The sequence below is a fragment of the Mytilus trossulus genome, chromosome 1, assembly GCF_036588685.1.
Source record: "Mytilus trossulus isolate FHL-02 chromosome 1, PNRI_Mtr1.1.1.hap1, whole genome shotgun sequence".
Lineage (NCBI taxonomy): Eukaryota > Metazoa > Mollusca > Bivalvia > Mytilida > Mytilidae > Mytilus > Mytilus trossulus.
The window spans coordinates 6,002,845-6,018,891 of record NC_086373.1 but is presented as its reverse complement, the minus strand read 5'-3'; the positions used below and the strand labels follow the sequence as shown (position 1 = coordinate 6,018,891).

The 16,047-nt window shown below is 31.1% G+C and overlaps 1 protein-coding gene across 2 annotated transcripts in view; it reads right to left on the bottom strand.

The window, feature by feature from the left end:
• Positions 1–3,552: 3,552 nt before the first annotated feature.
• Positions 3,553–16,047, bottom strand: part of LOC134713298 (uncharacterized oxidoreductase YjmC-like) — a 33,375-nt gene continuing 20,880 nt past the window's right edge. Inside the window, exons 6-11 of one of the 2 annotated variants that reach the window (XM_063574931.1) lie at positions 12,048–12,113; positions 9,698–9,767; positions 8,903–9,021; positions 7,327–7,422; positions 5,225–5,338; positions 3,553–4,102 (exon numbers count right to left, since the gene is read on the bottom strand). In XM_063574931.1, coding sequence (XP_063431001.1) covers positions 4,049–4,102; positions 5,225–5,338; positions 7,327–7,422; positions 8,903–9,021; positions 9,698–9,767; positions 12,048–12,113 — 519 coding nt within the window. In that variant the 3' untranslated portion in view covers positions 3,553–4,048. Of the gene's footprint in view, positions 4,103–5,224; positions 5,339–5,362; positions 5,453–7,326; positions 7,423–8,902; positions 9,022–9,697; positions 9,768–12,047; positions 12,114–16,047 lie in introns of those variants that run through there. The other variant, XM_063574932.1, reaches the window with a different exon arrangement.

Here is a 16,047-nt window from a genome sequence, read left to right as displayed (position 1 = left end):
TGTCGAGCCTTCGACTTTAGTCGAAAAAGCGAGACTAAGCGATCCTGCATTCCGTCGTCGTCGGTGTCGTCGGCGGCGTCAACAAATATTCACTCTGTGGTTAAAGTTTTTGAAATTTTAATAACTTTCTTAAACTATACTGGATTTCTACCAAACTTGGACAGAAGCTTGTTTATGATCATAAGATAGTATCCAGAAGTAAATTTTGTAAAAAAAAATCCATTTTTTCCGTATTTGACTTTTAAATGGACTTGGTTTTTCTGCGGGGATACATTACATTCACTCTGTGGTTAAAGTTTTTAAAATTTTAGTAACTTTCTTAAACTATCCTGGGTTTGTACCAAATTTGGACAGAAGCTTATGATCATAAGATAGTATCCAGAAGTAAATTTTGTAAAAAGATAACTCCATTTTTTCTGTATTTTACTTTTAAATGGACTTAGATTTTCTTCCAGTTAACATTACATACAGTCTGCAGTTAAAGTTTTCAAAACATTTATTAGATTCATTAACTATCCTAGATTTTTATCAAACTTGGACAGAAGCTTCTTACAGTCATAAGATAGTATCAAGAGGAATATTTTTATTGATTTTTTTCCTCATTTTGGTTGAGCATGCAATTTACAGCAAAAGTAGGCGAGACACTGGGTTCCGCGGAACCCTTACAAATTTTTTATTCTAGTCTTCGATCAGGTTAATTTCGTACAATGTTGGCTCTATAAATGCCTGTTTAATACTACACTGTTTTATAGATAGAAGGAACCGGTAACAAAATCTTTTGTATAGATATTATAAATGTATAAATACTTTTCCTTGTCATGTAAAATAAAAAAAATAAAACCAGAGCATGATGAATTCAAAAAGAAAAGTACATGTGGCTTTTTTATACATTTTATTTCCAAATTACCCGTCCTCTGTCAAATCAAATTGTCGTTCCCTTATTAACAGATACCAACAGTCAAAGAGATGTCAAAGCTCCATGTTTATATGTACTGGAATATTTGAGTTGCTCAAGAATAAACAATAACCAACTATTTGTTGAAATAAAACAATAAGATTGTGGTTCAGACACAAATAATTAGTATTTGTAACTTCTTTGTCTGCCATCTTTCTCCTTGTTACTAGCTGTGTTTTTCTGAACCAATTTGCTCTTTTGAGATTTTGGTTGTCCATTTTTAAATTTAACAACACAACACACAAACAATATAGGACAGGTTACATTTTCACATAAAGGTATGCACTTTCAAAATCTAAAATATATGAAAAGGGTGGGCAAAAGAACCAAACGCATCTATCAATTAAGTATTGACACCCCTACTCGTTCAGTGTGAGCCAATGCTCCTTGTTAAAGACCATACTTTGACCTATAATTTTTTACTTTTTACACTTTGCAACTTGCACTGAAAGTTATATCATTTGGCACTCATACCACATCTCTTTTCACTTAGAAGAATTGATTTATTTTCGCTGCTAAACTAGTACAGAATAACAATTGAATCCATTCATCAGTAAAATAATTTTTTTAATCAAACTTTGTATTTACTGGAAGTTGACATTTCTTGGTCTTTTATATCAGCTTATACCTGGGAACTGTATACATTATATATATGCACCAGCTTATACCTGGGAAGTGTATACAATATATGTATATATGCTCCAGCTTATACCTGGGAACTGTATACAATATATATGCTCCAGCTTATACCTGGGAACTGTATACAATATATATGCTCCAGCTTATACCTGGGAAGTGTATACAATATATATATGCTCCAGCTTATACCTGGGAAGTGTATACAATATATATATGCTCCAGCTTATACCTGGGAAGTGTATACAATATATATATGCTCCAGCTTATACCTGGGAACTGTATACAATATATATATGCTCCCGCTTATACCTGGGAACTGTATACAAAATATATATTCTCCAGCTTATACCTGGGAACTGTATACAATATATATATGCTCCAGCTTATACCTGGGAAGTGTATACAATATATATATATATATGCTCCAGCTTATACCTGGGAAGTGTATACATTATATATATGCTCCAGCTTATACCTGGGAAGTGTATACAATATATATATATGCTCCAGCTTATACCTGGGAACTGTATACAATATATATATGCTCCAGCTTATACCTGGGAAGTGTATATAATATAAATATGCTCCAGCTTATACCTGGGAACTGTATACATCATATATATATGCTCCAGCTTATACCTGGGAAGTGTATACAATATATATATGCTCCAGCTTATACCTCGGAAGTGTATACAATATCTATATGCTCCAGCTTATACCTGGGAACTGTATACAATATATATGCTCCAGCTTATACCTGGGAAGTGTATACAATATATATATATGCTCTAGCTTATACCTGGGAAGTGTATACAATATATATATATGCTCCAGCTTATACCTGGGAACTGTAAACTATATATATTCTCAAGCTTATACTGAAACCATTAACAAAGTGGTGGATTTTTTTGTTGTTGTTTTGGTTTTTGGAGGGGGATATGGGGGGGGGGGGTCAGTTCCAATTCCTTATTGAAATAAGGAAGAACTTTAATGTCCACTAATACTTGTGTTTGTTTAGACTTTATGAAAATGAAATAAAAAGTTTCATCATTTTCTGGCCTATAATTGTGTTGTACTTTAAAGACCATCACAGAATCTTTCGTCTCTTATACATTAACTGAATTCTCTTTCCTTCTATATACTTCTGTATAAAAGCAACAACAATTTGTTTTTTATATAATCATTTATTTCAAGTTTCATACCTTCCAAAATGCATATGAAAATAAAATCATCTTTTGTATATAAATATCAAAATGTAACCAATAAAACTGTAACAAATAGAATGTAAATGAACAGAATTTTGTACATTTAAATCATTGAGTTAATTTTATCAAAGCAACAATATGCATACAATTTAATTTCTGTCATGTTTTCTTATATATATTTCAGCACAGATTTATCCACTATATTACTCTGATTGTTAGAAAACACACATTAGCCATCATACATATAATTGTCAGATTATTTTTTTTTTAATATTTTTACTGACAAAAATCTATCATATTATTGCAAACCCAATTGAACCTCTCCATAGATTCACCTGATAGTTACCTGTCCATTTAAACTTATCTACCAGAGTAAAAAATGTGTCTGCTAAATTAGATAAAAATAACATGTTTACTATTTAAAAAAAACTGTATATGAGTTAAAATGTATAATATTTTTAATCTGTTGAATGTAAACACTGATTCAAACATTAATAAAAGTTGGTTTCTGAAAAAAATCAACATTATTCCTATTTCCAAAAGAAAATTGAAACATGTAATTTCTATCAATTTAGCAGATAGATTTTTTACTCTGATAGATTAATGGACAGGTAACTATCAGGTGAATCTATGGAAAGGTTCAATTGGGTTTGCAATAACTACCTTAATAATAGACAGTAAGTTTGTCTCATAAAGGTCTTTGATACAAGACTTAGGCATGGATATTTATGGCAATATAATTGGCAACAACAATTGCTAAAGTTATTATTTATTTTGTCATGATTCATGATCATTTATAAAAATTATTGCTCCTCAGGATAAGTGTAAACAATATCTTAATTTGAAAATCTGAATTATACATTTAAATTCTATATACATATTCACAAGTAGGATTCAGAAACAAGCAACAAGTGTTTATGTTATTGCTTGTTTCTGAATCTTATTTGTGAATGTGTATATAAAATGTAATTGTATAATTCAGACTTCAGATCCCACTCAGGTTATAGATGGTGATGTCAGGTGTTAGGTGTATACTATACAAATACAACATCTTTTATAACATCATTTAGATTAAAATCTTACATAAAAAGTTTTAAAAAAAAACATAGATGTTGAGTTAACTATATTATAATTTTTGTAAACAATTACGTTATGAGCACATTATCACAGAAAATCAATTGCACAAATAATTATTTTAATCATAAAGTTGTCATTTTAATTCTTCATTTTCATTTTTAATCCAGCCCATTCATCCTGGTATAATTTTCATTGGTTCAACTTTCAAGGATTTAGCAAGTTCAACCTGTTAAAAGAAATCTTTAAAATAAATATCTGTTTAAAAATAGTTATTGCATGTCACAATACACAAAACATTTTAAGTCAATTGACATCATGATTTAAATAGAAGCTCTTAATTCCAAACCTCCCCCTTCCTCCAACCCTCTGGTCAGAAGGGGACATACAGAATGACAAACAGAAACAACAACAACAATATAATCAAATCCATAAATTATTCACATTTGTGTTTCCTGTTATTTATTCCAAATACAAAACACTGGCAATACAGGGGCCCTCATACTTTCAAGTGTTTGGGAAGGGTTTATCAGAAGGTTAATAGACAGGCAGTCATAAATGATTATACATGTAATTGAATATTTAATTTTATCAACAAAATAAATTAAAAAAAAAAATTATTTGTTCAGGGACTTTCTATTCCACATTCTAATATAAAAACATCATTAAATGTCTGTTAAAATATTTGTATAAAATTAAAATTATTGATGTTATAAAAATCTTGAACTACACTATAATGAACCTAAACATGAACACCAGCATATTTTAGACTTGCTTTTATCTGGCTTCCATGACATAAATGTGGCAGACTTGACAAAATGTATCAGGCAAAATGTAGCAGACTTGACAAAATGTGGCAGACTTGACAAAAATGTGGCAGACTTGACAAAAATGTGGCAGACTTGACAAAAATGTGGCAGACTTGACAAAATGTGGCAGACTTGACAATATGTGGCAGGCTTGACAAAATGTGTCAGGCAAAATGTAGCATGCTTGACAAAATGTGGCAGACTTGTCAAAATGTGGCAGACTTGACAAAATGTGGCAGACTTGACAAATGTGGCAGACTTGACAATATGTTGCAGCTTTGACAATACGTGGCAGGCTTGACAAATGTGGCAGACTTGACAATATGTTGCAGCTTTGACAAAATGTGACAGGCTTGACAAAATGTGTCAGGCTTGACAAAATGTGGCAGGCTTGACAATATGTGGCAGGCTTGAAAATATGTGTCAAGCTTGACAAAATGTGGTAGACTTGACAAAATGTGGCTGTTACTTTTAGTGGACAACTATACAGTCCTAAATTATGACATCTTTTGTAAGAGATTGTTGCTACCAAAAAATCCTACCCCAAATTTGATTTGATTAGGATGATAAGGTATTCCTCCTCTCTGATCACACATCTTCATATGTCTCCTTTCTGGATCACCAGCCACTAATACTACATCCTCTTCACCTTCTGCCTAAAAAACAATCATAGAATATAATTAACACAATTCCTCCTCTAGATCACACATCTTCATATGTCTCCTTTCTGGATCACCAGCCACTAATACTACATCCTCTTCACCTTCTGCCTAAAAAACAATCATAGAATATAATTAACACAATTCCTCCTCTAGATCACACATCTTCAGGCCACAGACCACAATTAATTCCTTAATTAGGGGCCTAAAACTTGACCAATTCAAATAAAACTTGGCATGATTCAAGCTTAGTATATTATAAAACAGGCAACAAAGTTTCAAAGCCATATGATACCAAATAAAAAAAATGTGGCATTTTTTATATCTAAACTTTGGGTGCTGAATTGTGGCGTTGAATTAGAACAATTAAAACTATCAAATTTGAGCTTCTAAAATCCAAAAGATACCAAAACTAACACTTTTTAGTGTCTCTATGTATAAGTTAACATCTGGATGTAACAAGACTGTCACTTTCAACTATATATGTAGACAGTATGGTCTGATGCAAAGTTTATTAACTTAACTGTTTAAAAACTGAATGTAATTTCAGCCTCAAAAGGCCTACATTTTAACCACTAGCTATCCAACAGAAGAAAGTAAAGGTAGTCTGTGAAACAGAAATGGTTAAGCAACCAGTAATAAGTGTTTTTGATGTAGGTTCAGTGCAATCTGTTTTGGAATACAACTTTTAAGTGCATAGAACTTCACATTTCACCTGCTGCGTATACTGACCGTTAGACTTAGACTATTACAACAGCACACTCTTTTCATGTTTTTATCTACTTTTTTTTGTGTTCAGAGTTCACAAATAAGTTAAACAACTGAAATAAATACCACAAACACATATAGATATCAGAAAAAAACTCTCACAGAGAAATTAAGCATGCTGTTTTTGAAAAAATAGTGAAAAAAGTGAAAAAGCTACATTTTGGGCATTTAACCTGAAAAGTTACTTTTTCACAAAATTTCTATCAAATGAAAGTGAAAATCATTTCTTCTCATATAGTTTGACAAATCAATACCAATAAATCATTCAGAAAAGATGCCAAAGTAAAAATTCAAAATTTGCTGAAATGCACCTCTTAGGCCACAGACCACAATTAATTCCTCTATCAGTTCTTTATGACCTTTTGCATCATTTAAAAAATTGCACCATGCACTTTTGTCAAATTTTTTGTGTATCTAATGTATAGTCCTAGTCCAAATATATATCCAAAATTCAGAAAGATTGAAGCAATCACTTTTACAAATTTAGCCAATACACATCCATACCCCTATTGACAAGTCAAGAGATGTTCCGAAAACTGTAAATATCCCCTTTTTGCACTTGGCCTAATCACTCATTCCATATCAAAATCAGTTAAAATACAACATCCAAACATTTATTTGACCTCTCTTCTTTCATTTCCACCCAAAAAGATTTAAGAAATGAGTGAGGAAAGGAAAGAAAAAAAAATAAGGAAAAATACACTCTAATTAAAAGGAACTATATTCGTGGACAACGAAAAGCGGGGTCATTAATTGTGGTCTTGGGCCTTCATATGTCTCCTTTCTGGATCACCAGCCACTAATACTACATCCTCTTCACCTTCTGCCTAAAAAACAATCATAGAATATAATTAACACAATTTCTCCTCTAGATCACACATTTTCATATGCTCCTTTCTGGATCACCAGCCACTAATACTACATCCTCTTCACCTCCTGCCTAAAAAACAATCATAGAATATAATTAACACAATTCCTCCTTTCATATGTCTCCTTTCTGGATCACCAGCCACTAACGATCTAATCTATATAAACGGGAAATGAGAAACACTTATGAACAACATCAGCAAATGACAACTACTGAACATCAGGTTTCCTTAAATTTACTTCACATTCTTCTATTTTCACTTTCATAAGGCCTGCCATTAAGCCACAAATCATGTGTAAAAAGTATCATACAATAACACTGACATTGTGATACCATTATAAATACTTACTGGTGTCAGATTTCTACAAGTATCCATTAAGTCTGACATTCTGTCTACAAATCCTGGAGCAAAACAATCTGGGTCAACAGCAATGAAACACTGACCCTAAAACATAAGTTATCTGGGTCAACAGCAATGAAACACAGACCCTTAAACATAAGTTCTCAGGAAATAAAGGTACCTTTAAAAGTGAAACATACACAAATAATCTTAAACATACTGTTTGATTTCTTTTAATAATCAAATTTTCATCTCTTGTTTGCTTTATCCAAAAATTTAAATTAGTATCAGAAATTTTTAAGACTTTTATGCCTGATATTAAGTTTTTAGAACTAGATATCATTTGCCTATTGTCTATTTTGTATAAGATCTATGCCTATGGTTTAGCTCAAAAGGCATTTGGAGATGGAGCTTCAATAAACACTTGGCTTCTGTTGTCTGATGTTAACTCTGCTCTTTGACCATTAAGCCAATCAACACTAAACATATCCACAAACAATCTTAAATTTGTCATCAAGTTCAAAAGGATGGATCTTGTTTAAGTACTGTATAGCTGGTTATTTTCGTAGGTGTAAAATTTCGCAATTTTCATTGAAAAAGGTATATGTTAGTGGTTATTATTTTGGCGGTTTCGAAACATTTATCAATAACTTTGCATTTTTTAATTGGTGGAAATTATTTTGGCGATTTTTTCTATCTGCAAAAATAAACGAAAATTAACACCCTGTAAAAAATAACCCAGTATACACCGGTTTATATCCAACTAAACACATCATAGATACCAGGCTTAATTTTGTATACGGGAGGCACATTTTGTCTACAAAAGACTCTTTATTGATATTAGAATAATAAAAATTAAAAAGTCAATATAAAGTACAAAGTTGAAGAGCAATGAAGAAGCTAGTGCTCTTAAGGGGGCTTCTGGGTATAAATCAATTATTTTTTTGAATATAGGATTTATAAATGAACTTTATCATATACTTATAAGAAAAATGAAATAAAAAAATGGGGTCACTGTTCATTTAAGCTCACAATCTGGCTTCGGAAGAAGCATACATTTTTGTTAATGTCCCTTTTTTCGGTTGAACTAATAAGAGAAATAGAGGTAATATCGAAATAAAAAATTAACCTAATTACAGAAATTGCTTGAATTTTACAATTATTTAGTTTATGTACAGCTTATTTGAAAACAATAATAAAAAATATAGGTCACCGATGAGTTAAAAAAGATATTTCAAATTTAATGCCAAAAATTGGCATTTTGATCCAAAGGGAGATAATTTGGAGCTTTTTCAATGATATAAACATTTTAAAGGTCATCTGTGGCCAAACCCAATCGATTTTTGGGTTGATTTTTGTATCATATCATAAAGTAATAACTAATAGTGTTATAAATAAAATTTGTAATGAAAAAAATGAAGGTTTAATTTTTTCCTGAAATTTTTGTACCCACGAGCCACCTTAAATAGAAACTTATGTTACTGGTATACAGGTTGAAGCTGTGTTCTGTAAAGATGCAATGTTAGAAATGCATGCTCCTCAGATCCACTACTTTAGGTAATATATGAGAGTACCGATTACAAACCAGATTGGCCACTCTTTCTGTACTTTTCCATCTTCTTATGTTTGGTCCATAATCAGATCCTGCCAATATCCCACAAAATATTTCTACCAACATGGCTAATCCATAACCTTTATAGCCACCTAGTAAAACGTTTGTATTGATATATTAGTTACTGCCTTGTAAAATCAAGTGGAACACAAATAATTTCATAAAAAGACAACAAATACTGTGCTTTAGATTGACCATGGAGAGAAGGCTGTAATCTTCTAGAATCATGTTACAGCATCAATGGTCTAGTGTCACCTCCTATGCTGAAGGTTGTCTGTTAAAAATCTGAAGCCATCAAACCAAAGACATTTAAAAACAGTTTTTACTGCTTCTCAGCTAAACAAACAGCAATCAGGAGTAAGACCAAAGACAAGTTTGCTTGGAGTCAGAATAATTCCTGTTAATTTTTTGTTTTGTGAAACTACAAAGTTAACATTCTTGCTCTATGTGCCAGTCCAGTACAAAGCAGGGTTAATATTCATATTGCAATGACATATTTTTTTGTTCAAAATATGCATTAAATTTGTGGCACTTACACCTATGTTCATTGCTATTTATCAAATGTTAAATTGAAATATTTCACATCATGATCAGTTTTCTTTAAATCTTTTAATGGCTTTATTCAAAATTGTTTTCCAGCTTGTTTCTTTGACAGCCTTTCATTTGTGTCCATCTGAGTTTAGAGCCTGAGAGCAATTGATCATTTTGCCATGATTTCTGAATAAACATTAATTTTTGGAATAAACACTATGTATATATGACACTGACCTGTCATTTCTGATCCTCCTAAAGGCATGAGTCCGCCAGCTTCTATCACTGGTTTAGCAACATTACACATCTGTTAAAAGAAAAAAACTTATCTGTCAAAAACTCAACAATAACAAAGGTCATAAAGGATGTACTTACTACTAAGGTGAGGTTTTGGAATACTTGTCAAATTTTCGAACTCCTTGGTGTTTTTCCAAACAAAACAAGGTAAAATATTTTGCCCCATAACACCTATTTATTTTTTCATATAACACTAAATAGCTCATGAAAGGTCATTTACCAAAATTTTAGAAGATTCTTAATTTTCTTTCTTTTGTTTTGGGACCCAAATGACACCAATGCAAACATAAGGTAAAAGTCTGACTCAGCCTTTTCCCGCCATATTTTAAATCTCAAATATCTGGAAAAGGAGTTCCAGGACCTATCAATATTTTTAGCTTATTTTTGTCCTTAAAGAATGCTCTACAAGCTTATAGTATCAATTATAAATTCATGATTTATTTATTTTCACTTAACCTCACCTAAATACATCCTTAAATGACAATAACTAATAGGATTTCTGTTATTCAGACTTTTTAGTAGATAATGGCAATCCTTATTTTTTGTTTACAGTTTTTCTGTTTTTAACAAAAGCACTTAAAATTGGATAATGATCATCATTGATAATCAAGATCATAGCATAAAATACAAAATCATTAGTACATGTTTATCCTCATTTTTAAATGAATTATTTCTCCTTTAAGAGGTTGTCTGACACTTTTGTTCAAAATTGACAGAAAGTAGATTTGAACTTTCAGAACATTTTAGCTATGCCAGATATTGTCCATTTATAACATTTATCAAGATATTAGACATTAATGGGACAGCAAATAAACAAGAAAACAACATCACAAAAGACTTTTTGAGGTCAACTAATGGTCTATATAAACATATATTGACAGCAAAATTTAGCATATGCAACTATTCCAGTCATAATGAGGTTCAATAACTCTGTATGTGACTGGTTTAATTATGATTATGTAAAATGTACTGGTTACCCAAGTTATGATTTCTAAATATATATATAGATATTGTATCTTTATTATAAATCATCTGTGGTTCCTTTCATTCATATAAAATATTATCATAAAATGATTTCATAAACAATTGTATAATACTAATATATTAGGTCTTGTCAAAACTTACATCATGATTAGGCCACGTAGCCATGTTTGTTTTCTTTGATCACGTTGATGGCTTAATTAATATCTCCACAATCTAGCTTTATCCTTAATTATCACACGAATTAAAATAACGTGTCATATGAAATTGCAATACAAACAGTTAAATTTTATTGAATTATTTGCATGTGCAAAATAAGTGTCGAATATCGTCTACGTTTGAAATTATTTGGTCGCCATTTTGTTATATGTAACTTCAAAATTTTATCAAAACAAATAGCATGTACCCACTTTCACAGAGGGAAACGATGTTAAAATATATGCTGCATTAAGGTAAGACAATTATTGAAAAGACATGCATCTAACATTTTTTAATTTTCATCGTACAAATCTTCAAAAATATATATTCCCATGTCGCCCCACACTATCAATGTTCATGTTAACTGCATGGTCGGTGCATGTAAATCTTTATTTTTAGTGTGAGAGACTGTTTCTAATAAATAAATTGAAGAACATGTGAAAAAAGAAATTTCTTAAGTACAAAAAGACACACTTTGATAAATATTTGAAATATTACTTTTTGATTTATAAATAAATGAATACCAGCATGTCGTGTCGTTGTGAACCTTCAACAGTGGCCACCATTTTGAAAATATTGCTGACGACTGCCAAATTATGAACTTTTTAAACAAATTTCGAAGCAAACAGTTTAATACCTGAACTGATATAGTTTGCGATTTACTTTAAATAGATATGTTGTCGAACTGTTTAGGGGTTGGTAGGATATAAACAACAATAAATTAGTTGAGGAAATTGATTTTACAAAAAGGTTCCATTGCAATTTTATCGAGTTTAAATGAAGATTTCAACGGAGGCTGTGTGGCTATGTCACCTCAATTTTCAAACTTATTTCGTAGCACGAAATTATATTTCTGAACTGAAACTTAAAACATATTCAATTGTAGAAATTTATAAACTGTAAAACGCGGGGTTGGTAGGAAAAATATAAATTATAACAAAAAAGTTAATACCGTTTTAAATATGTACCCGATCACTTTCATTGATAATATATCGGCCATTAATGATATAGAACTTAAGTGTAAAAGTCACGTGATGACGGAGATAGTTGGATATGCCAGTTCAGAAGAAGAATGAATACTGCCACCTAGAAAATGAAATGTATAAATTACCTTTCCTTGACAGTCAACACCCCAACCATCTGGTATTGAGATCTGTTTCCTGTCATGTAACTCAATCTACAAGGAAAACCACAAATTATTGAAATTTTCAAAATATAATTTTTTCATGGTAAACTTTTTCTTTATACACAAGATTGTCTGTTATATGATATATGAAACTCTGCAAAGAGTCAATTATTAATATCTAATTCTTATAAATTTTCTCAACTACAAAATTGTTAGTCAATAATTAAGTTAGGCAATTAAATTAAAATAAAGTCTATAGCAACTGTCTCCATCTGAAATCCAATGTTTAACAAGAGTCTATTAGAAAATATTCAATGAAACAGTGGTTTTAAAAAGGTTATTAATCATGCAAAAGATATGGTATTATTTTATTTGTGTAAACAGGATTGAAAGTAAATTCCACGCATGTTTTCAGTAGGGAAATCCTGAAACTAATCTGACAACATATCAATAAAGTAATACAATGTATTGACTCCTTGAAGCTTCTTTAATGAGTGTCAGTATTTTTAAATATAGAAAAACAAGAATGCATGAATATCAAAAGATAAAACTAATGATAAAAAGAATTATTAAAAGTATATTCATCCTCCACTGCATTACAAGGATGCAAATTAGGTTGGAAGCACACATTTCTTATGTGATGAATATTCATAAATAAAAGGATAAATAATAATCAATCAGGCTACTAGTTTTCTCTTTTGAATTCATTGCTCTACATTTATCCTTTTGAGGTTGTACACTACAGTGGCCTTTAGTTGGTAATGTTAATGTGACTTTATTTGGTCTCTGGTAGAGAGTTGTCTCATTGGCAATCATACCACATCTTCTTATTTTTATATTAACAGAAATAAACAAAGACATTGGACAACAAACAACAACCTGGACACTCTTAGAAATGGCCTTTTATAAGCTGTTTATGCAGTATGGACATTGCTCATTTTTGAAGGCTGTACAATGGTTAATTTCTGTGTTATTTTGGGCTCTTGTGGACAGTTGTCTATTTGGCAATCATACCACATCTTCTTTTTTTTATGTATAAACAACAACATATGGTCCAGTATAAACAACTAAGTACAACATATGGTCCAGTATAAACAACAAAGAACAAAATATGGTCCAGTATAAACAACTAAGTACAACATATGGTCCAGTATAAACAACAAAGAACAGAATATGGTCCAGTATAAACAACTAAGAACAAAATATGGTCCAGTATAAACAACTAAGAACAAAATATGGTTCAGTATAAACAACAAAGAACAACATATAGTCCAGTATAAACAACTAAGAACAACATATGGTCCAGTATAAACAACTAAGAACAACATATGGTCAAGTATAAACAATGTAGTACAACATATGGTCCAGTATAAACAACTAAGGACAACATATGGTCCAGTATAAACAACTAAGAACAACATATGGTCCAGTATAAACAACTAAGAACAACATATGGTCCAGTATAAACAACAAAGAACAACATATGGTCCAGCATTAATAACAAAGAACAACATATGGTCCAGTATAAACAACTAAGGACAACATATGGTCCAGTATAAACAACTAAGAACAACATATGGTCCAGTATAAACAACTAAGAACAACATATGGTCCAGTATAAACAACTAAGAACAACACATGGTCCAGTATAAACAACTAAGAACAACATATGGTCCAGTATAAACAACAAAGAACAACATATGGTCCAGCATTAATAACAAAGAACAACATATGGTCCAGTATAAACAACTAAGGACAACATATAGTCCAGTATAAACAACTAAGAACAACATATGGTCCAGTATAAACAACTAAGAACAACATATGGTCCAGCATTAATAACAAAGAACAACATATGGTCCAGCATTAATAACAAAGAACAACATATGGTCCAGTATAAACAACTAAGGACAACATATGGTCCAGTATAAACAACTAAGAACAACATATGGTCCAGTATAAACAACTAAGAACAACACATGGTCCAGTATAAACAACTAAGAACAACATATGGTCCAGTATAAACAACAAAGAACAACATATGGTCCAGCATTAATAACAAAGAACAACATATGGTCCAGTATAAACAACTAAGGACAACATATAGTCCAGTATAAACAACTAAGAACAACATATGGTCCAGTATAAACAACTAAGAACAACATATGGTCAAGTATAAACAATGTAGTATAACATATGGTCCAGTATAAACAACTAAGAACAACATATGGTCCAGTATAAACAATAAAGAACAACATATGGTCCAGTATAAACAACAAAGAACAACATATGGTCCAGTATAAACAACTAAGAACAACATATAGTCCAGTATACACAACTAAGTACAACATATGGTCCAGTATAAACAACTAAGAACAACACATGGTCCAGTATAAACAACTAAGAACAACACATGGTCCAGTATAAACAACTAAGAACAAAATATGGTCCAGTATAAACAATAAAGAACAACATATGGTCCAGTATAAACAACTAAGAACAACATATGGTCCAGTATAAACAGCTAAGAACAACATATGGTCCAGTATAAACAACAAAGAACAACATATAGTCCAGTATAAACAACTAAGTACAACATATGGTCCATTATAAACAACTAAGAACAACACATGGTCCAGTATAAACAACTAAGAACAACATATGGTCCAGTATAAACAACTAAGAACAACATATGGTCCAGTATAAACAATAAAGAACAACATATAGTCCAGTATAAACAACTAAGAACAACATATGGTCCAGTATAAACAACAAAGAACAACATATAGTCCAGTATAAACAACTAATTACAACATATGGTCCATTATAAACAACTAAGAACAACACATGGTCCAGTATAAACAACTAAGAACAACATATGGTCCAGTATAAACAACTAAGAACAACATATGGTCCAGTATAAACAATAAAGAACAACATATAGTCCAGTATAAACAACTAAGAACAACATATGGTCCATTATAAACAACTAAGAACAACACATGGTCCAGTATAAACAACTAAGAACAACATATGGTCCAGTATAAACAACTAAGAACAACACATGGTCCAGTATAAACAACTAAGAACAACATATGGTCCAGTATAAACAACTAAGAACAACACATGGTCCATTATAAACAACTAAGAACAACACATGGTCCAGTATAAACAACTAAGAACAACATATGGTCCAGTATAAACAATAAAGAACAACATATAGTCCAGTATAAACAACTAAGTACAACATATGGTCCATTATAAACAACTAAGAACAACACATGGTCCAGTATAAACAACTAAGAACAACATATGGTCCAGTATAAACAACTAAGAACAACATATGGTCCAGTATAAACAATAAAGAACAACATATAGTCCAGTATAAACAACTAAGAACAACACATGGTCCAGCATTAATAACAAAGAACAACATATGGTCCAGTATAAACAACTAAGAACAACATATGGTCCAGTATAAACAACTAAGAACAACATATGGTCCAGTATAAACAACTAAGAACAACATATAGTCCAGTATAAACAACTAAGAACAACATATGGTCCAGTATAAACAACAAAGAACAACATATAGTCCAGTATAAACAACTAAGTACAACATATGGTCCATTATAAACAACTAAGAACAACACATGGTCCAGTATAAACAACTAAGAACAACATATGGTCCAGTATAAACAACAAAGAACAACATATAGTCCAGTATAAACAACTAAGAACAACATATGGTCCAGTATAAACAACAAAGAACAACATATGGTCCAGTATAAACAACAAAGAACAACATATGGTCCAGTATAAACAACTAAGAACAACATATGGTCCAGTATAAACAACAAAGAACAACATATAGTCCAGTATAAACAACTAAGAACAACACATGGTCCAGTATAAACAACTAAGAACAACATATGGTCCAGTATAAACAACAAAGAACAACATATAGTCCAGTATAAACAACTAA